At 41.0% G+C, this 22,653-nt stretch overlaps 2 protein-coding genes across 2 annotated transcripts; both read left to right on the top strand.

The window, feature by feature from the left end:
- Positions 1-3,007: 3,007 nt before the first annotated feature.
- Positions 3,008-12,118, top strand: LOC310830800 (vomeronasal type-2 receptor 26-like; the record flags this gene model as incomplete). The annotated part of the gene is made up of 6 exons (XM_083710638.1): positions 3,008-3,210; positions 3,999-4,290; positions 5,979-6,818; positions 8,987-9,214; positions 10,321-10,447; positions 11,217-12,118. 6 exons carry the CDS (start codon positions 3,008-3,010, stop codon positions 12,116-12,118), a joined length of 2,592 nt encoding a protein of 863 aa, XP_083566764.1.
- Positions 12,119-14,210: 2,092 nt separating this feature from the next.
- On the top strand, positions 14,211-22,270 carry LOC310830799 (vomeronasal type-2 receptor 26-like; the record flags this gene model as incomplete). Its single annotated transcript, XM_083710637.1, has 7 exons — positions 14,211-14,237; positions 15,511-15,686; positions 16,562-16,853; positions 18,253-19,077; positions 20,397-20,624; positions 20,939-21,065; positions 21,369-22,270. 7 exons carry the CDS (start codon positions 14,211-14,213, stop codon positions 22,268-22,270), a joined length of 2,577 nt encoding a protein of 858 aa, XP_083566763.1.
- Positions 22,271-22,653: the final 383 nt, after the last annotated feature.

Genomic DNA, 22,653 nt, shown 5'->3' with positions numbered 1-22,653 from the left:
TCTTGATATAAAGCATGCACAGCCTTATGCAAAAAGTTAGACTTAACTGGAATATATGTGCAACATTCCTGCTTTAGAAGAGTGCAACCCCCTCCCTGAACAGCTGTAATCATATCTAATGCAAGCCTATTCTACAAAACAGATGCTCTCATGGCCGAGGTTTATTTATTCAGGGCAGCCACTGAAGACTCCTGTCCCCATGCCCCCTTCCCTGGCACAGCTCAGAACTTTCTTTTCCTTGCCACTTTTCTCTATATCAATCTGATCTGTGTCAGATAGGCTAACCTTACTTCTCCCCCCAGCAGTCACAAGTTTGATAGCAAAGGACCCTTCCACTGGGGCCCTTGCAAATATGCCAATCTCCATCACAGCTATCCCCCATCCCCAAGCATCATGGCAAGCATTAACCAATCAAGCAAAGAATGATTCCTTTGCCTTCCTCAACTCCATATAGTCTCTGCTGTAAAGCTAAATGCATTGCCACACTCCTCATATTCTCCACCTCCTCGAGCCATCATCACCCCCATCCCACAAACACAGCATCCAAGCCTATAGAGATTCACATGGCTGCTGGCAAAACTTTTTAAGCAGCTCCATCAATTCACTTGCTATGTGAATGCTGTTCACCGGCACTGGCTGTGCTGATGGAGCACCGTCAATGGGCTGTGCCTTCAGGATTGACCCTAAGGGTTATTATGTAGTGTTTGGGCATGATGGAAGTTCCTACGCTCTAAGTCACCCCCACCTGAGTCCCGCAAAGCTTCTCAGTCTCCCAGCATGGAACAGCTTTTTCAGAGCATCAGAGTTTTATCCCTAGTTCCCTGTTTTTCCAGAGTGAATGTGATAACCAAGATTTGTGAGTTGGCTACATCACTGATCACCACATAATTATCTCTTTCGACAGAGTGTCAACAAGAAAGAGGTTTAGTCCGCCATCTTCCTCCCCAGAAATCCATGACAGTGCTCAGGTATCAAAAGAGACTCCCACATTGCAAAAAGCATCCTGGCTAAGGCAAAGCTGATAGCCTGGAATCCCATATGTGTCAGTACAGAATAAAACATAGGGACAGATGCTTCATTACATCCATCCACAATTTTGTCAGCCAAAGACTACATGTAAAAGCATGGGCTATGGCACAGCTTATTCTTCCCAATGCTAGTTGCATTGCTCTCCCAATCACAGAGGAGTCTGAAGATAAACAGCTGAAAGCCTGCTTCTGAGAGCCATCTCTGTCATATCAACTGTTTCTACTTCATGCAGCAACAATATGAAATCCAATGAAGACGGTGTTTCTGCATATACAATAGCTACAGCAACCCATGCTCTGGTAACTGAACTATTATAATGTCCTATAAAGGAAGCTGCCCTTGAAGATAGTCCAGAAACAGCAACTAATGCAGAAAGCAGTGATCAGAGTGCTGATGATCATGGCTGATTGAGAACATAAAAAGGAAAGTCAAGGAGTAGCACTGTTTGTCAGCCCACTTATGAACCTATTCCAAGGTACTGAAGCTTATATAAGGCCCTCAAAACCTTGAGAGCAACTATCTGAAAGAGTACTTCATCCCAACTTGCTTGTGAGTTATGATCTGCAGAGGAGGCCTTGCTGGTGATGCCACCTCCTGGAAAAGTTTGGGACACCCTCTTTGTGGTTACAACCTGCCTCTGAAGTGACCTTCCCTCAGAGGTGCATCAAGTGGCAACATAATTAAGTTTTCAGCAGCAGCTGACAATGCACCTCTTTATCCAGGTCTTTGGGAGGGGTTGGTATTCAGAACTACAGTCATACCTCGGGTTAAATATGCTTCAGGTTGAGGGCTTTCGGGTTGCACTCCACGGCGACCCGGAAGTAACAGAACGCGTTACTTCTGGGTTTCACCACTCACGCATGTGCAGACGGTCAAAATGAGGTCATGAGCATGCGTGGAAGCTGCGAATCACGACCCGCACACGCGTAGACGTGCAGGTGCGGGTTACATTTGCTTCAGGATGCGAACAGGGATCTGGAACAGATCCCGTTCATATCCAGAGGTACCACTGTAATGAGAAAAAAATTATCACCTGCTCTTTTATTATTTTGATTTTTTAAAGGGAACTTTTATGTCAATTATATTGAAATGTTATATATTTTTTTATTCTATTATTTTTATGCCATGCATTTCAACCCTAGAACCTTATGTAAAAGGATGACTACAATATGGTTAATCACTGTCACCACCACCACCATAGTATCATTAAATGTTTACATTAATGTACTAAAGCAGCCCGGTGTAGAATGCATTCAACCACTGTAATCCTATGCAAGGTTGCAGAGGGATGAGATTAATACTATTCTCCTTTATATCCACTTAACAAGCTAGAATAGGAAACTTGAAATTCTCCAGTTGTTGTAGGACTCCAATTCCCTTCAGTCCTAGCAGGCATGGTCAGTAATCAGGGAAGATGGAGGCTGGAGTCCAGCAACATATGGACAGGCACAAGTTCCCTATTCCTATGTCTTTGTCCCAAGACTTCGGTTTTCTGTATGTATTTTCTTACTCAGTGTCATAGTATGTCCAGGTGTTGATCTTGAACCCAGAAAGGAACAGCCCTGAGATAACACCTAACCAACATGTTTTCTTCTGCTGTTCTGTTCCCTATGAGGAGAACATTTAAGGAGCTGATTTATAATTACCTTATAATTATGTCAAATTACAGTAATCCTTTCTGGCTGACGACAACATGGATTTTCATTGACTACACTCATTAAAAGTAATCAATATGAAAATACATATAAAACTTATGTCTGTGCTTTTCAGAGTTGGGGGTGTGGATTGTGGACAGGAAGAGCTATTTCACAGGCCACATAGTATCACTATCGACTTGCAGCATCAAGAGTGTAGAAACAAATCTGTTCTGAACCAGCTGCTATTATATAATAATGAATTAGCTTGGAAGAGTGGGTTTGCTTTGGTAGAAAAGAATTCACCCTTATGTGCAATGCTGTTATTGTTGCTGTGGCTACTGATGTTAACCCTGGCGTTTCTTCCCCAAATTGAGAGCAAGTCACAACCAGCTACTTGCAGTGTGAACGATCCCCTACAGATCCCGCATGAGTATTATGAGCAAGGTGACCTCATCATTGGCAGTATTTTTTCTCAGTTCTTCTCTTTCTTTAATACTATAACCTTTGATGAACACCCCAATGCCATGTTTGTTGGAGAATCTCTGTAAGTATCTTTTTCCATAAGATGTCCATAAGCAGGTCGTGATGAATTTTTTAAAATTTACAATTCCTAACGGTAATAATGGGTTGTATCCAATGCTAGTCCTTCTTGAAGCAGACCCACTGAAATCAATGAACCTAAGTCATATTCCTTAATTTCAGTGGGACTAGCCCTGGATAGAGCTCAATGTATGCCATTATTCTTTGATGTTAATAGAAAATGTATTTGCACACCCTTGATCTACCCTACATTTTGCCTTTCCACCTGATCTGTCACTTGAATACCTCCCCATGCAAGATTGTGTGTCTGATTATTTCCATATGATTTTGAAGCATTTAATGATGTGATAATGTACAGTAAGTGCCATTTCAGACATTACGGCCTTGAAGTGGCAGTGCAAGCAGATGGGACCCACACATTTAGTCCCTCAGGGGGCTGCAAATTATCTTGCTCCTACATGTGATGACAATGAACTTCTGCAGCAGGAAGCCTTTTGTATACACTGAGGTTCCATGGGTGATTCAGATCCCTAGAAGATCTGGGTTCTCAATCACATGGGATTTGCAAAGATACAACTAGCTGCCCACCACAGAAATTCACTAGCATCATTTTCTTCAGTGGAACATTTGGGACAAGACAAAACAGACTGCCCTACAGGTTTCTTCCTTGCCATGCTTCCTGTTCAAGTCATTAATGCCTGCAGACTTCTCTATAAGAACAATGTGGAGTTGACAAGTAGTTCATGAGGTCTAGAAAATTTATGGGTTATATAACCTGAACTCTTATTTCAGTGTAGTGACGAAATACTACCAGTATTTACAGGCCTTCGTGTATGCAGTTAAGGAGATCAACGAGAATCCCAGGATTTTACCAAATGCTACATTGGGATTCCACATCTATGACAGCTACTTCAACGAAAAGTTGACATATCAAACCACTCTGAACCTTCTTTTTAGCCAGAAAAGGACAGTCCCCAACTATAAGTGTGGCACAAAGAACAATCTGATAGCTGCCATTGGGGGACTCGATGCTGAAACCTCCTTTTACATGGCTACCATCTTAGGCATCTATAAGATCCCGCAGGTAGGATATTTCTATGAGACATGTGGGTTTCAAACACCTGACATGCATCCCTTTCTTGTATTCTTAGAACTGGAGCAAACATATTTGAGTATGTGAAGGAGAAAGGTAGAGAAGCTGTGAATGCTTCTTTGTGGAGAAAAACCTACTTTTTAAAAATAATATTAACAATCGCTCTTGTCCTCATGAATTTTCAATCTCCTTTATTGGCATAAAAAAGTGCATCATATACATGGATCAGAGCACAACACAGTTAACAAAACATAACAGGAGATACTTTCAGATAAAACTGTCCAGACATCATGAGATTCAAAGATGGATCTAAAGACAAGTGTAATTTCACAGAGTCACTCAAAAATCTTGCTACATTCTCCACAACATCATCACTACAATTGTTTAGCAGATAAGACACCCTGGAAGAGTGGGTGCAATAAATTCCTTCCTTCAATAAGGGGGGCAAATATTTATCATATATTTTTGCATAAAATGGGAAATAAAATAAAACGTGTGTGATGGATTCAACCTGTTTTGTGCCACAAGGTCAGTATGAGTATGGGATTTTCAAGGATCGACCTTGCAAAACTGCAGACAGTAAGATGTTAAATCTTGTGAGGGAAAGAGCTCTGCATACCTGGGGATTGTAAAGCTGGTGTAAAAATGGAGTGTCCTGGCAAAGCGAGGGTGGAATTCCCAACCCCAGTGGGGAACAGGTTTTGTTGGCTGCACTGCAAAGGGTTTGGAATTCAATCTCTAGGATTCTGCATAAGCAGTGACTCAAGCGATAGGCCCAGGTTCTGATTTTGCTCACACTGCAAGATAGGCATTTGGAGTGGTAGGATTCTGCCAGCATGTGGAAAGTTGAAAAAGACAGATAGGACATGAAATGTAGACGGAGCCAGAATTTTATAGTGGTGAGCCACGCTTTGGTTTCCAGCAGCCTTTGTCCAGTTTCCAGACACATGGCTGCATATGACACACAATTTGGCAGCACCTGGATTTTGCACATAAATTTAGATTGGTTAACTGCACCAATGCATAATGGAATGCCATACAGGAGTTTTGGGACTACTTTGGCATTAAAGACCTTTAGTGCAGGTGGGACGAACTGATTCTCTCTGTTAAAGAAGAAACAGGTGATAGAGCTGGAGTATCCACTCCGTTAAGTGCAAGCTTACAATGGTATTTCCAGGAAGTGGATGCCTAGTTATTTAAAGTTTTAAACCTGTTCTAATGGGTTTCTGCTGATCTCCCATCTATGAGGCTTCCAAGTTCTTGAGAACAAAAGCGCTTTAGATTTTGCAAAGTTCAATTCCAGTCTGTTGGCTATACAATATTCCTAGCAGCAGCACAAGAGCTGCTTCAAGCCAACACTTGTGGGAGACAAGGTAACTGTGCCATTGGCATATAATAAGATGGGAATGTGGATGGAACTGAGCTTCGGGCAATGGCCATCCATTATAAGAAACCTGCACATTCATATACTTTGTCTCCTGCAATAGCGAGGGTGGAATTCCTGCAATAGAATTTGTTTTCCTCTATTTTTTGGCATAATAAATTCTAGTCTTTACCACTACATACATAATCATGTCTTGAAATTTTAAAGGCAAATCTCTTGCATGAGTACATTTGACTGTATATCTTGTACTGTAAATCTCTGTTCAATGTTTGACAAACTCTTTGCTCTTGCATAGGTCTCTTATTATTTATTTGGTCCTTCTCTGAGTTCTAAGACCCAGTTCCCTTTCATGTACCGCGTGGTCCCCAATGAAGAGTATCAGTACATTGGAATTGTTCAATTACTTCTGCATTTTGAGTGGACGTGGGTTGGGATCATAACAGAGGATAATGATAAAGGAGAAAATTTTGTGGGAAGCTTGATGCCAAGACTTTCACAAAGCGGCATCTGTGCGGCATTCACTGACAAGATGCCTGCTCTGTCAGACTTCTCTGAAATATTTGAAGGGTACATGAAGGCAGAGAGCATGCTTCATCTTTTCAAGAACAACACAGTCAAAGCACTTGTTGTATTTGCAGAAACTCATTCTACAATGATTTTGAAATATTTTCTAGTGCAAGCAGGAGATATGGCAGATGCTCAAGGAAGAATGTGGATTCTGACAGCCCAATGGGACTTCCCAGCAGTGCAGTTTCAAAGGAATTGGGATATACAAGTCTTCCAGGGAGCCTTGTCTTTTGCAGTCCACTCCACTGAGGTACAGGAATTCAAAAATTTCCTTCTGACCATAAATCCCTACTCAGCCAATGGAGACAAGTTCATCCAAGAATTCTGGGCACAAGCTTTTGACTGTGTATTTTTAGATTCCCCTATGGATGGAGAGAACGATGGGACCTGCACGGGGGAAGAGAAGCTGGAGAGCCTTTCTGGACCATTTTTTGAAATGAGCATGACTCCCCAAAGCTACAGTATATACAATGCTGTTTACATCATAGCACATGCTTTAAACACCATGTACTCATTGAAGTCCAAGCCCAGAGTAGTCGCAACACTTCCAAACCTTCAACCATGGCAGGTACTAGCTCTTTAACCAAAACATCTTGATGGACGTGAATAGAAAATCCATATCATACCCTCATGTTTAAAGATTGTGATAACTGACTATCTGCTATCCAGTAGCATTTCTACTTCTACCTTGTCAGCTTTTTACACTACTAACTATAGAAGTCCATCTTTTCCCCATCTTGTCAGACATTAGGGATATTTACACCATGTATGATAGGACTCTTTCTTCATTTTCACATGACCAATCTTATCCTGCTTCTGGAAATAAAATGGATTCTCACATTTCTTTTATCACGTTGCAACTTCCTACTCCCCTCACTTGGATCTGGTGCAGATATAATGTTTGAGCCCCCAAAAGCATACTTTACAAGTTAGGAACCAGCATTTGGAACCTTTGGTCCCCATTTCCCCTCTCTGCATCCTTCTGCATCCCACGTAACATTCACTTCCCTTCTATATCTCAGTCATAATTAACTGCTGTGTCTATATGTTTAACACTAACCAGGAGCTCCTTCCTGTTCAACTATTCAAGCGATTACACCAGAGCCAGTACTAACAACAAAACTGATCACCAACCATAACAAGACACAAACAAGATAGAGGGAGCACAATAATTTAAATCCCCACCATTCATTATGGAATGTAGAGGAGAGGAGAATCACATTTACTAGCAGCCACTGTAAGCAGATGCAGCTTGCATGGCTGCTTCATCTTGCTTTCTCAAAGAGAATGAAGAGAGCAATGAAGAAAAGTAACCCATATTCATTGTCAGCTGCAGAAGCTGAAGCATCTAACATTTTAAAAGGAAAAACGCCTTGTACCTCCAGTGCCTGCCCTACCATTAGACAAGGAATGGGGGACTATGGCTTTCTAGATTATGCTACATAAGCATGGCTTTTCTGTCCCACCCCCTCACTGCTAGCTTCCTTAGGAAGAGAACGCTACCCCATGACCCATCAACTTCCAGTCTAGTCTAGTGGAATGGGGAGTATGTCATTGTGTCCTTTGCTTCATGCAGGAAAATGTATTGTACTGGAGCTGTGCATTGACCAGAGCTTATAATACTCAAAAGATTTGTGTTGATGTATTTAGTCTCCTGTTTCAGGAACAGTTGGTTTATGGGTCTAATCAAAGAGCTGGTTTTGACTTGAAAAGTTTTCTATGGTCTGGCAGGGCCAGTCAGCACAAGAGGCAAGGTGAGGCAACCACCTCAGGAGGGAACAGATCTTTGTTTCTCTCCACTCCTTTTACTAATGTAGACCTTCCCTGATTCCCTCCTTCCCAAGTGGGGAAAAGACCCATTTTGGGGTCTGCCACAGGTACCAAAATGTTTTGGGTGGCCCTGCAGTCTAGAACCATGATGCCTCAAAGACTCTCCAATACAAACTTATTTGTTCATGCATGTCAACAATGGTGTCCTTCCTCTGTGTGTCCCCAAACTGTGCCATGTCCCTGCACCAAGCACCATCAGCTGCTATACGGTCACTATCAACATATTAAGTCCACTGAGCAACTTCACAGAACGGGCCCTTGGCTGTGGAACTCTCATCTGCTTCCCTCACTTCTGTGGTTCCGTTGACAATTTAAAATGATGCTACTTCTGATGGCAATTAGGATGACTTATTGCCTTTGAGACTCCTGCTGTTTTCTGGCTATTTTTGTTTAAAATTGACTTTCATGTTAATTATGTTTTATCTGTTGTTTTATATTCACATTAACACCTTGTAGATCGTAAGGGGTGGAAGTCAGGGTTGAAGTCTTGTTTAAAAAAGGGTAAACCAATCAAACTCAGATGCACTTTTAGGGGTGAGTTTCTGTCATGTAATTATGGAGAATCAGGATGCCCTATTTAGTTCTCCCCCCTCTGTCACATGACCACGACCATCACTGTCACACTTAATGCATGAAGTGGGTAGCTTCTGAAACATGGACCTTGATGTATTCACATAGATTGCTATGCAATTTAGAACCCTAAACAAATAGGACTGTAATTCAGGAAGGGGGTGAAAGCACTCAGGTTCTAGATCACAGAGGTGGTAGAACCAGCAAGCATTTCCTTGCTCTCTCACACACATTTCTAATCTATTACTAAAAAAAGACTAGAGTGAAATTTGTAAAATGATATACTGCTCTACCTCCTATAATTTTGTAAAGGTGTTTTTGCCTCTTCAACTGTAGATTCATCCTTTCCTGAAGAGAATCTCATTAAACAACAGTGCTGGGGACCAGTTGTCTTTAGATGGGAAAGGTGAATTAGAAAGCGGATTTGATATTATAAATTGGGTTACTTTTCCTAACAAATCCTTTTCAAGGGTGAAAGTGGGAAGGATGGATCCATGGGCTTTTTCAGGCAGAAAGTTCATGATTAGTGAGGAGATCATCACATGGCACAGCAAGTTTATGCAGGTATGCTCTGGTTAATGGTTATCAGTGGTTGAATGTTGTGATATCAGTTGTAGATGGACCATTTTTACCAAAACAAAGGGACATGGGTGGCACTGTGGTCTAAACCATTGAGCCTCTTGGGTTTGCCAATCAGAAGGTTGGTGGTTTGAATCCATGCAATGGTGGTGAGCTCCCATTGCTCTATCACAGCTTCTGCCAACCTGGCAGTTCAAAAGCATAACAGTGCACGTATATAAATAGGTACCACTGCAATGGGAACATAAACTGCATTTCCATGCACTCTGGCACCAATCACGTGTCCCTTTGGGCCAGAAGCAGTTTAGCCATGCTCGCCAAATGACCTGGAAAGCTTTCTGCAGACAAATGCCGGCTCCCTCAGCCTGAAAAGTGAGATGGGTGCCACACCCCATAGTTGCCTTTGACTGGACTTAACTGCCCAGGGGTCCTTTACCTTTACCTTGCCATAATAAGGTAAATCTCCTTAGAAAGTACACAGCTGCCAATATTGTGACCCTATCACAAGAGCTTTTGTTAATATATTCTAAAGGAGCATTTTGGACAATGATCTACCCCTTAGAAACATGGAAATCTGTCATACTGAGTCAGGCCCCTAGGTCATCTAACTCATGGTTGTCTACATGATTGACTGGGGATTCAGAAAGAAGCCTTTTCTCAGCGTTGCCTGGAGATGCCAAGGACTGAGGTTTGGGCCTTTTGCATGCAAATCATGTGCTACAACTTTTCTACTCCAGCAAAATTATACAGTAGAGTAAACGGAATAAGCCAGTGGTATAGTGATCTTTCCTCCCTTAATCACTCATGTACATCAATGAAGTTAATAATGAAAATAATAATAATGATAATAATAATAATAATAATAATAATAATAATAATAATAATAATAATAATTTTGTATTTTGTATTTTGATTGCCTTTAAAAAGACATGGGTGGAATTAATACCAGGGCTGTGAAGGCCTGTGAAATCATTTCCTAGAAAAAAATTAGCAGTGTTCTCTCCCAGGTCTGTGATGCCATTCAGTTAAATTTGAATCATTCATTGAGAGCAGCATGCATCAAGCTTTTCTTCCCTTGTCTTTATGAATAGATGTCACCCTCTTCAGTGTGCAATGATAAATGCAGCCCAGGATCTATTAGGAAAAAGAAAGATGGTGAACCATTCTGTTGCTACGACTGTGATGCATGTCCAGAAGAAATGATTTCTGTTGTCATGGGTAGGTGACCTCGCACATGATCATCTTAAAACATTAACACATGAGTAGGCATGGTTCAGACTACATCATCCCTTCCAAAGAAATCTAATTTATTTCAGAGATTCTTTGCAAGAAAACCAAGAGGAATTAGCATTTATTTCTTGTGCTTTAAGGATAGCAAAGCGGCATCTACAGTTCCATCTTAGGGCCTTATGCTAGGATGGATTATTTGTCCCTTTACTAGCTGGTATTATTCATTCTGGGAAGTGGTGGCTCCCACACAGAAGTAATTCAAGGGGACTTATTTCTGAGCAGGCATGCTAAGAATTGCAATCATAAGGAGAGATTTCTGATATCACTTTCTACCTGATAGTTTCAGCAGGTGATACCAAGGAATGAAGTTACGTCCTTCTGCATGAAGAATAAAGCTCAACCAATGAACACATCCATTTTGAAGCTAATCACCAAACCTTAGCCTAGATATAACAATCCCTTTCAGCATTAAGCATCTCCAATTATGTATAGATCCTAAAACAAGAAATTGCTTATTAGCTGTTGAAACAACAGGAGTTTATATTGAACCATTGTGCCTGATAGCTCCCTGCAGGCTTCTGTTCTTCCAATGTTTACATGCTACACACAGCAATCCTAAAACCACCTACTGATAAATATACTCTATTGAATTTAATGGGACTTACTTCTGAGTAGAAATATATATGAAGGCACTATATGTTTTTGTCCCTCACTTGTTTGGAATATGGAGTTATCATCATTTTCTTTCTTTTTTCAGACAGCGACAAGTGCATCAGATGCCCAGCAGATCAGTATCCAAATAAACACCAAGATGGATGCCTTCCCAAGATTTTAAACTTTCTGTCTTATGAGGAAGCTTTGAGCATCATTTTAGTTTTCTTGGCACTTTCATTTTCTGTGATCACAGCTTTGGTACTCGGGATATTCATTAAATACAAAGACACCCCCATCGTCAAAGCCAACAATCGAAGTCTTACCTACACTCTGCTGGTCGCTCTCCTGCTCTGCTTCCTCTGTTCATTGCTGTTCATTGGGAGACCTCAGATAGCAACCTGCCTTCTACGACAAACAACCTTTGGCATCATCTTCTCTGTGGCTGTTTCTTCTGTGTTGGCAAAAACAACCACTGTGGTTTTGGCATTCATGGCTACAAGGCCAGGGTCCAGAGTAAGGAACTGGGTGGGGAAAAAACTGGCAACTTCAATTGTTCTCTCCTGTTCTCTCATGCAAGGAGCTATTTGTACTGTATGGCTCTGTACTGCTCCTCCTTTCCCAGATTTGGACATGGACTCCTTGTCTAAAGTAATTGTAGCTGAATGTAATGAAGGGTCTGCCTCTATGTTTTACTGTGTTCTGGGATACATGGGATTCCTGGCTCTTGTCAGCTTCATTGTGGCTTTCTTTGCTAGGACATTGCCCAGCACTTTTAATGAGGCCAAGTTCATCACTTTCAGCATGTTGGTGTTTTGCAGTGTGTGGGTCTCTTTTGTGCCAACTTACCTGAGCACAAAGGGAAAATACATGGTGGTGGTTGAGATCTTCTCCATCTTGGCCTCAAGTGTTGGATTGTTGGGTTGTATCTTCTTCCCCAAATGTTATATCATTGCTCTAAGGCCTGAGTTGAACAGCAAGGAGCACTTAACAAGGAGAAGTAACTAAGTCATTTGAGAGTCACATGTTCCTTCATAGGCTAAAATTTTGTGGAGTCATGGGATTCCTTTCACAAACACTAGAAACAAGTCAGCAATACAAAGGGCTTCAGGAATTGGGTTAAATTGCTGCTGTTATACGCCTCCTCTTATGGCGTAAGGCAGATTAGGAGCAATCATAGGCTTTGCAGTTGGTGGCACCAATCCTTTCTCCTTCTGTCTTTTGAAAACTCCTGATCTGCAGGAACACCTACTGATCTCTGCTGGCTAGTAAAAGGCAGTGATGATTGGAATTACAAAGCGAGCTTTTAAACCAGAGCTAAACAGGGGATTCGGGAGCATTAGTATCCCAATTCCCAATATATTTCCAGCACCAGATACTCCCTCTCATACTAGGCACTCCAGTATTTCCAGTACAAACCAGTGTCCTTTCCCCATGTACATCCAGTAAGATTCTGGAAAGCGTCTTGGTTTGTTCAACTTCATTAATCAGCAACCTAAACCTGCAGTCCCAATCCCACTTACCTGAGACAAATATCCATGGGATTTAATTGAAGTTACTTCTGAGTAGTCATAATTTGGTTTGTACTGTGAGCTATTTCTACCATGCTGGAAGTCTTAAAATGAAACTTCAAATATCCCTTGATAATATCATAGCTTCTGTTCCATTTCCAGGGGGATTGTACTGTGAATACACCTCATCTGGTATTAAGACCCTCTCTACTAGAAACACAATTGCACTCCCAGTTATTTTAAAATTTTAATATCAAGGGTAATGATAATAATGGAATGGAGATGATTAATTGAAGGGAAATCCTTTTTGAACAGCATCTGCTTGGAAATTAATTGTTGGTAAATTTACTGCAGAGGGATTAACTGATTTGGGGTAATCTGGAAGTCATGTGAAATTTAATTGAATAAATTTGTGGGGATCTGTATGGGAATTTAATTGACTTCTGTAAAATTTAATTCTGAAAATTATTTCAAAGTTTGCACAAGTAAATATGAATGAAGATATACACCTTTTATACCATTGTGTGTCCTCTTTTGCATAGTGCATATACCCTTTTATGATGATGTCTGTGGTTACACAAGCAGCTACTATAGGAACTATTCTTGGGATCATTTAGAAGTAAATTCTCAGTGTAGACCAGGAAATGACCTATCCAGATAATGATGTGGTTCCCTCTTCCTAATTAATTTATTTTTCCTCTGTCGGAGGAGTAAAATGAATACGCAATATGGAGCCTAGGGCGATGGAGGAAGAGATATAATCCCCCACTCTCCTTATGCTCTCTGTGTCCTTTGCTTTTCTCTCCGCTAGTCTCTCTGGCCAGATAATCAGTGGTTTGTTTGGCAGCTATATTATGAGGTGCTGCACGGGACCTTCTTATCTCCAGTGCTATTTAATATCTACACAAAGCCACATGGAGTGGTCATTAGGAGATTCAGGGCAACGTACCATCAGTATGATGATGATGATGACACCCAGGTCTACTTCTCCATATCATCTGAATCAGGAGTAGTTGTGCAATTACTGAGCCACTGCCTGCATGCAGTTGTAAGATGAATGAAGGAGAACAAGCTGAACAAATTTGAATCCTGGCAAGACACGAGGAGTGTGGTTAAGCAGCTCCTGTGTCTGAGAAATTGGCCAATTCCTGACCCTAGATGGGGTTTTACTCCAAACTCTCTTCAGAACCAGACTGTTGCTGGCTGAGTCAGCCTCAGTTTGGCAGAGGTAAAACAAGTGTTTAAAACAATGTTTCAGTCACATGACTCTTTTGACAGGCTGCCATGTCACATGGCTGAGTAGATCAGGGTTAGGATACAGCCTAAGTCCCCCTCTCTGATCCATCTCTCACAACACCCCCAGAATTCCTCTTTTAGGGGGATTATGCTGTCTGAAGTTCCATTGGGCTCATCTCAGCCAGCTAGGTCCTGGCTCCATCAGGATGGGAAGATATGCTGATGTAGCACATCTGTACCAGTAACCTCCAAGTTCACCTAGAAGCCCACTGTTTCCTTACCCCACTAATCCCAGCAGATCTTGCTATAGGATTGTGTCATTATAAAAAGCTTTCTTTCTGTGAGGATGAACTATGAGGGGAGAATCATTCTTTAAAAAGGTTTGTCAACTGTACTGAACAGTTAGATATCTGCTCAGGTAACAAAAGATACCCCCCTCCCCACACACACACACAAACACACTGCACAACACCAAAATGCTGAAAATGATGAACTTGGCTTCATTAAAAATGTTGGGTGATGTTCTAGCAAAGAAAATGACAGCCAAGCTGACCAGAGCCAGGAATCTCTAATTATCTAAGCACAGAATAAAATGTAGGGATGGGTCTTTCATTACATTCAACCACAGTTTCTTCAGCTAAAGACTGTGTGTAAAGTAGGGGGTATGGCATAGTTTCTCCTTCCCTGTGCAAGTTTCATTGCTCTTTCCAACCACAGAAGGGTCTGGAGATAAACAGCTGAAAGCCTGCTTTTGTTTCTACTTCACGCAGCAACACTATAAAATCCAATGAAGACAGTGTTTCTGCATATACAGTAGCTACAGTGACCTGTGCTCTAGCAATCTCCATACTGAACTATTGTAATAAACTTTACAAGAAGCTGCCCTTGAAGATGGTCTAGAGGTTGCAACTAATGCAGAATGCACCTCCCAGAGTACTGATTATCATAACTGATCATGCATATATAGCACTGATGTAATGGGAATGGCACTGCTTGTGAATCCATTTGTGAGCCCAGCTCAAGATACTTGATGCTGACATATAGCCCTACATGATTAGTAGTCAGGGATGATGGCAGCTGGAGTCCAATAACACCTGGACAAGCATAAATTCCCTATTCCTATGGCTTCATCCCAAGGCTTTAGTTTTCTGAATGTATTTTCTTACTCAGTGTCATTCTATGCCCAGTTGTTGATCTTGATCCCAGAAAGAAACAGCCCTGAGATAATACCTAGCCAACATGTTTTCTTCTGCTGTCCTGCTCTCTATGAGCAGAGCACTCTGGGAAGCTGATTTATAATTACTTTATAATTATGTCAAATTACAGTAATTCTTTCTTCACAATGACAACATGGATTTTCAGAGACTAGACTCATAATAAGTAATCAAGATGAAAATACATATAAAACCCTATTTATGTGCTTTTCAGAGCTTGGGGGTGTGGATTGTGGACAGGAAGAGCAATTTTACAGGTCACATAGTGGCTTCAGGAGAGCGTAGAAACAAATCTGTTCTGAACCAGCTGATACTAGATAATAATGAATTAGCTTGGAAGAGTGGGTTTGCTTCAGTAGAAAAGAGTTCGCTTTTATGTGCAATGCTGTTGTTGTTGCTGCTGTGGCTACTGATGTTAACATTGACATTTCTTCCCCAGATTGAGAGCAAGGCACATCCACCTACTTGCAGTGTGAACGATCCCCTACAGATCCCACATGAGTATTATGAGCAGGGTGACCTCATCATTGGTGGTATCTCTTCTCAGTTCTTCTCTTTCTTTAACACTATAACCTTTGATGTACACCCCAATGCAATGTTTGTTGGAGATTCTCTGTAAGTATCTTTCTTCCATGAGATGTCCATAAGGAGATTGTTGGGAGTTTTTGTTATGATTCCAAATGATAGATAAATGGGTTGTATCCAAAGCAAGTCCTACCTGAAGTAGACCCTCTGAAATTAATGAACCTAATTCAGTAACGTTCATTAAGTTTGACTGGACTAGCATTGCATACAGCACAATGTTCAGAAATAAGTCACTGTGTTTTTAAAATACATTTTTATATTAACAAAATATGTTTTCCATGATTCATGTGTGTATATGGGAGTTAGAAAATATATGTGCACACCCTTGTTCCCCTTTGCATTTTGCCTTTCCCGCCCCTGCTTTATCTATAGTCCCCTGATCTGAAACCTCACTGCCTGGGGTTGGGTGTGTGTAAATTTCATATGGTTTTGAAGCATTTAAAGATGTAATAATGATAATGTGTAGAACAGGCCTTTTCAAGCATTACAGCCTTGTAGTGGCAATGCAGGTACAGTGAGGTTTCACATTTAACCCAATCCTCAAGGCCCCTCAAATTCTCCTGGCCCCAGCAGGGAGCCTTTTAAGTCCATGGATGCTCTACTGGTGATTCAGAACCCTGGAATATCTGTGTTCTCAGTTACATGAGGATTGCACAAATACAAAAGGCTCCCTGCTAAAGAAAATCACTCTCGTGATGAGAAGGGATAAAACAGTCATTACCTTGTGTTATTTCCTTAATTGGGTCATTGGGTACGAGTCAAAACAGACAGTCTTGCAGGTTCCCACAGTACCATGTTTCCTATGTCATTAATGCCTGCAGAGTTCTCTGTAACAACCATGTGAACTCAACAAGTAGATCATGAGGTCTAGCAAGTTTATGTTATAACCTGCACTCTCATTTCAGTGTAGTGATAAAATACTACCAGTATGTCCTGGCCTTCGTGTATGCAGTTAAGGAGATCAATGAGGATCCCAGGATTTTACCAAATGTTACATTGGGATTCCACATCTATGACAGCTACTTCAATGAAAAGTTGACATTTCAAACCACTCTGAACCTTCTTTTTAGCCAGAAAGGGACAGTCCCCAACTACAAGTGTGGCACACAGAAGAATCTGATAGCTGCCATCGGAGGACTTGATGCTGAAACCTCACTTTACATGGCTACCATCTTAGGCACCTATAAGATTCCTCAGGTAGGGTGTATATGTGAGGCACATGGGTTTCAAAACCTCCCTTGTATGCTCAGAACTGGCACACACATATATCAATATGTGAAGGAGAAAGATAGAGAAGACATGAATGTGATGACAATAGAACACCTTGCTTCATTTTGGAGCAAATCTGCTTTTTAATAAATCTCTTAAAAAAAGAGAAAAGCATATATTCTCTTTAAGGGTTTAACTTGCTTAATGATCATGAACATCTCTGCAGCAGTTGTCTGTCTGGAAATGGGAGGAGGGGACCTCTTTAATCAACGTATAAATTATAATCAGAAAGTTGCACTGAAATATGTAATGGTATAAGCAGAAATGGTGCATAAAGTTAAAGGGGAGAGATGGAAGAGATGTCTTGTGGAGTATCTTGCCAAGTTCCAAATAGTACATAAAACAACACAGAAAGTTGTTATATACTGAATCAGTCTATCAACTCAATTTTGTCAAAAATGACCAGAGGTTTTTCTGCAGTACTTCATACAAGGATCTCTCCAAGCCCTACTGCAAGATTCCAGGAATTGAACCTGGAACATTTCCCATGCCAAACATGTGTTCTACCATTCAACAATTGCCCTTCCACCTAAAAATGATAATAATAAAAATCAGTAGTATGCACTTGGAAGGAATGATTGGGGCCATAAGCAGCAACACTCAAGTCCTTCTCCTACAGCACACGATGGAGAATCTCGTGAAAATTCCCATTATATCATGTTAACATATAACTCAATGTATTATGCCAATAAAGGCTGAATGAATGAATGAATGAATGAATGAATGAATGAATGAATGAATACAGCTCCATGTATTGTGGACAAAACAGATAAAAAGCAAAGCAAAATTAATGAGAAAAGAGAAGAACAGAGGACAAATGGAGCATATCTTTACTACTCCATTCTAAAAGCACACTTGGGCTGCCTACAACCTCCTCATTTGTTCTTTGTTGCATTCAAGCAACATACAAAAAAATGAACCATCAATATGACAGAAAAGGATGAAATTAAACACCGTATCAGTAATATATAAAAAACTTATATCCAATGATAGGAGTGTTTATAATATATCAAATAAATGTTGTGCATGTGCCATTTTCTGGCAATATTCAAGAAATGGTACCCAATCTATTATGAAATCGTTTCATTTTTTTTTCTCCACCATTCAAACAAAGTTATTTTCAACATAAATGCATAGTCATATACTTTGCCATCCGCAGCAGAAATTCACTCCTCCACTTTTTTGGCATAACAGCATCAAGTCTTTACCACTGCAACCATAATCCTTCCTTGAAATTTCAAAGGCAAATCTTTTACTGTTTTTCAGTATGCAGACTTTCACTGTTAGAATATTTTCCAATTTTGAAAATAAATTTTCTCTTGCATAGGTCTCTTACTATTTATTTGGTCCTTCTCTGAGTTCTAAGATCCAGTTCCCTTTCATCTACCGGGTGGTCCCCAACGAAGAGTATCAGTACATTGGAATCGTTCAATTACTTCTGCATTTCGAGTGGACATGGGTTGGGATCATTACACTGGATGATGATAAAGGAGAAAATTTTGTGGGAAGGTTGATGCCAAGACTTTCACAGAGTGGCATCTGTACAGCATTCACTGACAAGATGCCTCCCTTGACAGACTTCTCTGAAATGCATGAAGTGTACATGAAGGCAGAGAATATTTCTCATTTTTTCAAGAACAACTCAGTCAATACAATTGTTGTATATGCAGAAACTCACTCCACATTGGGTTTGAAATACATGCTAGTACAAGCGGACGATACGGCAGAGTCTCTAGGCAGAGTTTGGATTCTGACAGCGCAGTGGGACTTCCCAGCACTGCAGTTTCATAGGAACTGGGACTTAGAAGTCTTCCAAGGAGCGTTGTCTTTTGCGGTTCACTCCACTGAGATATGGGAATTCAAAAAATTCCTTCTGACCTTAAATCCCCACTCACCCACTGGAGATAATTTCATCCAAGATTTCTGGGCACAAGCTTTTGACTGTGTATTTTTAGATTCCCCTGTGGATGGGGAGAACGATGGAACCTGCACTGGGAAGGAGAAGCTGGAGAGTCTTTCTGGACCATTTTTTGAAATGAGCATGACTCCCCAAAGCTACAGTATATACAATGCTGTTTATGTCATAGCACATGCTTTACACACCATGTACTCAATGAAGTCCAAGCCCAGACCAAACCCACAAGCATGGCAGGTACTACCTCTTTAACCAAAATATTTTGAGGGACATGAGTAGAAAGAAAGGTGGTGTTCTAGATTATGCTACATAGGCATGGTTCTCCTGCCCCCACCCCCCTCACTGCTAGCTTCCTTAAGAGGACAATACCCCATCACCCATCAACTTCCAGTGTAGTCTAGTGGAAGTCATGATGTCCTCTGCCTCATGCAGCAAAATGTCTTGGACTAGCACTTTGCACTGACTAGAGGTAATAATACAGGTGGTGACCCATATGAAATGGTTGTTACTTGTATTATAAGCTCAGTTCCTGGCCCCGCATGCATCCACAGAATGTATATAAGTGCACCCTGCATCATTCTGCCACATTCCACCTCACCCCGTTGAGCCCCTTTCCGCTCCTGTTCCACCTTCCATGCATCAGCAATTGCACATCAACTGAACATACCTGTACTCAAAAATGATTAATGACAGACTCGCGTTAATATCTTGAGTTTCTGGGTCTAATCAAAGAGCTGGCTTTTTACTTGAAAACGTTTCTATGGCCATCCTGCACATGAGGTAAAGTGAGGCAACCGCATCAGGAGGAAGGGTCCACCCAGTGTAGCAGATCCTGGTGTAGATCTTTCTATCTTCACCCTTGCTCCTAACGTAGATCTTCCATCTTCATCCTCTTCTCAAGCGGGGAGGGGCCCTATTCGGGGGTATGCCTCATGTGTCAAAATTTCTTGCCCAGCCCTATGGTCCAGAACCATGATGTCTCAAACACTCCCTTCTCCAATACAAACTTATTTGTTCATGCATGTCAACAATGGAGTCCTTCCTCTGTATGTCCACAAACTGTGCCATGTCTCATAACCATGCACCAACAGCAACTGAGCAACTTCATAGGACAAACCCTCGACCTTGGAACTCTCTTCTACCTCTCTCATTTCTGTGGTTCAGTTGACAATTTAAAATGATCCTGCTTCTGGTGGCATTTGGGATGACTTATTACATTTGAGACTCTTGCTGTTTTCTGGCTACTTTTGTTTAAAATTGACTTTCATGTTAATTATGTTTTATCTGTTGTTTTATGTTCGTATAACACCATGCTCATAATTGTCAGACTTAGTGCATGCTATTTAGAATGCTGATCAAATAGGGTTGTCAGTCCGACAGGGGTGAAAGCACTCAGGCTATAAATCATAGAGGTGGTGGAACCAGCAAGCACTTCCCTGCTCTCTTTCTCACATTTCTCATCTAATACTGAAATAGGCTAGAGTGAAATTTGTAAAATGATATACTGCTCTACCTCCCATAATTTTGTAAAGATGTTTTTGCCTCTTCAACTGTAGATTCATCCTTTCCTGAAGAGAATCTCATTTAACAACAGTGCTGGGGACCACTTGTCTTTGGATGGGAAAGGTGAATTAGAAAGTGGATTTGATATTATAAATTGGGTTACTTTCCCTAACAAATCCTTTTCAAGGGTGAAAGTGGGAAGGATGGACCCATGGGCTTTTTCAGGCAGAGAGTTCATGATTAGTGAGGAGATCATCACATGGCACAGCAAGTTTAAGCAGGTATGCTCTGATTAATGGTTATCACTGGATAACCCCTAACTATTCATGTACATCTGAGAAGTTTATATTATTATTATTATTATTATTACAATGATATATTTTGATGGCCTATAAAAAGACATGAGTGGAATTAATATCAGGACTGTGAAGGCCTCCTCTTTGAGCCATGTAAATCAGAGAAGTCATTTCCCAGAAATTATGAACCTGTCCTGCATGCACAGTGCTCTTTCCCAGGTATTTGATGTTATTCAGTTAAATCTGAATCTTCCCTTGGGAACATGTATTCAGCTTTTCCTCCTTATCTTTATGAATAGATGTCACCCGCTTCAGTGTGCAATGACAAATGCAGCCCAGGTTCTATTAGGAAAAAGAAAGATGGGGAACCATTCTGTTGCTATGATTGCGATCCATGTCCAGAAGAGATGATTTCTGTGGCCTTGGGTAGGTGACACAGCACATGATCATGTTAAAACATTAACACATAAAGTAGGCATGGTTCAGACAGCATCATCACTTCCAAAGCAATATAAATTATTTCAGAGATTCTTTGCAAGAAAACCAAGAGGAGTTAGCATTTATTTATTGTGCTTTCATGTTCATGCTTTCAGGATAGCAAACAGCACCTACATGCCCTTGCATTAGGTCACATTATATGTCCTCTAATGGCAGATAGATAAATAGATAGATAGATAGATAGTCCCTCACTTGTTTGGGAGAGGGAGGTATCATCGTTTCCTTTTTCAGACAGCGGCAAGTGCATCAGATGCCCACCAGATCAGTATCCAAATAAACACCAAGATGGATGCCTTCCCAAGATTTTAAACTTTCTGTCTTACGAGGAAGCTTTGAGCATCATTTTAGTTTTCTTGGCACTTTCATTTTCTGTGATCACAGCTTTGGTACTCGGCATATTCATTAAATACAAAAACACCCCCATCGTCAAAGCCAACAATCGAAGTCTCACCTACACTCTGCTGGTCGCTCTCCTGCTCTGCTTCCTCTGTTCATTGCTGTTCATTGGGAGACCTCAGATAGCAACCTGCCTTCTACGACAAACAACCTTTGGCATCATCTTCTCTGTGGCTGTTTCTTCTGTGTTGGCAAAAACGACCACTGTGGTTTTGGCATTCATGGCTACAAGGCCAGGGTCCAGAGTAAGGAACTGGGTGGGGAAAAAACTGGCAACTTCAATTGTTCTCTCCTGTTCTCTCATGCAAGGAGCTATTTGTACTGTATGGCTCTGTACTGCTCCTCCTTTCCCAGATTTGGACATGGACTCCTTGTCTAAAGAAATTGTAGCTGAATGTAATGAAGGGTCTGCCTCTATGTTTTACTGTGTTCTGGGATACATGGGATTCCTGGCTCTTGTCAGCTTCATTGTGGCTTTCTTTGCTAGGACATTGCCCAGCACTTTTAATGAGGCCAAGTTCATCACTTTCAGCATGTTGGTGTTTTGCAGTGTGTGGGTCTCTTTTGTGCCAACTTACCTGAGCACAAAGGGAAAATACACGGTGGTGGTTGAGATCTTCTCCATCTTGGCCTCAAGTGTTGGATTGTTGGGTTGTATCTTCTTCCCCAAATGTTATATCATTGCTCTAAGGCCTGAATTGAACTGCAAGGAGCAGTTAACAAGGAGAAATAACTAAGTCATATGAGGGTCACACGTTCCTTCATAGGCTAAAATTTTGTGGAGTCATGGGATTCCTTTTACAAACACTAGAAACAGGTCAGCAATACAAAGGGCTTCAGGGATTGGCTTAAACTGCTGTTGTTATACACCTACTCTTATGGAGTAAGGCAGATTAGGAGCCAACATAGGCTTCATAGATATAATATATAAACTATATATGAAAGATGCAAAGAAATCAGGAAATCCCTCCAAAGTCCAATCAGTGCAGTCCCTTCGATTCCCACCCCCATCCTAAAGCAGTGGATTACAGTACCACAAAAGTTATATGGAGATCACTATGTGATTTCTGATTCTAGCAACTCTTATGGCCTATTCCCAAATGACCCATGTCACCCTGTT

Source organism: Podarcis gaigeae, assembly GCF_964106915.1.
Source record: "Podarcis gaigeae genome assembly, chromosome: 13".
Lineage (NCBI taxonomy): Eukaryota > Metazoa > Chordata > Lepidosauria > Squamata > Lacertidae > Podarcis > Podarcis gaigeae.
Note: the sequence above shows the minus strand (reverse complement) of the source record. Positions and strands in the feature narration are given on the sequence as shown.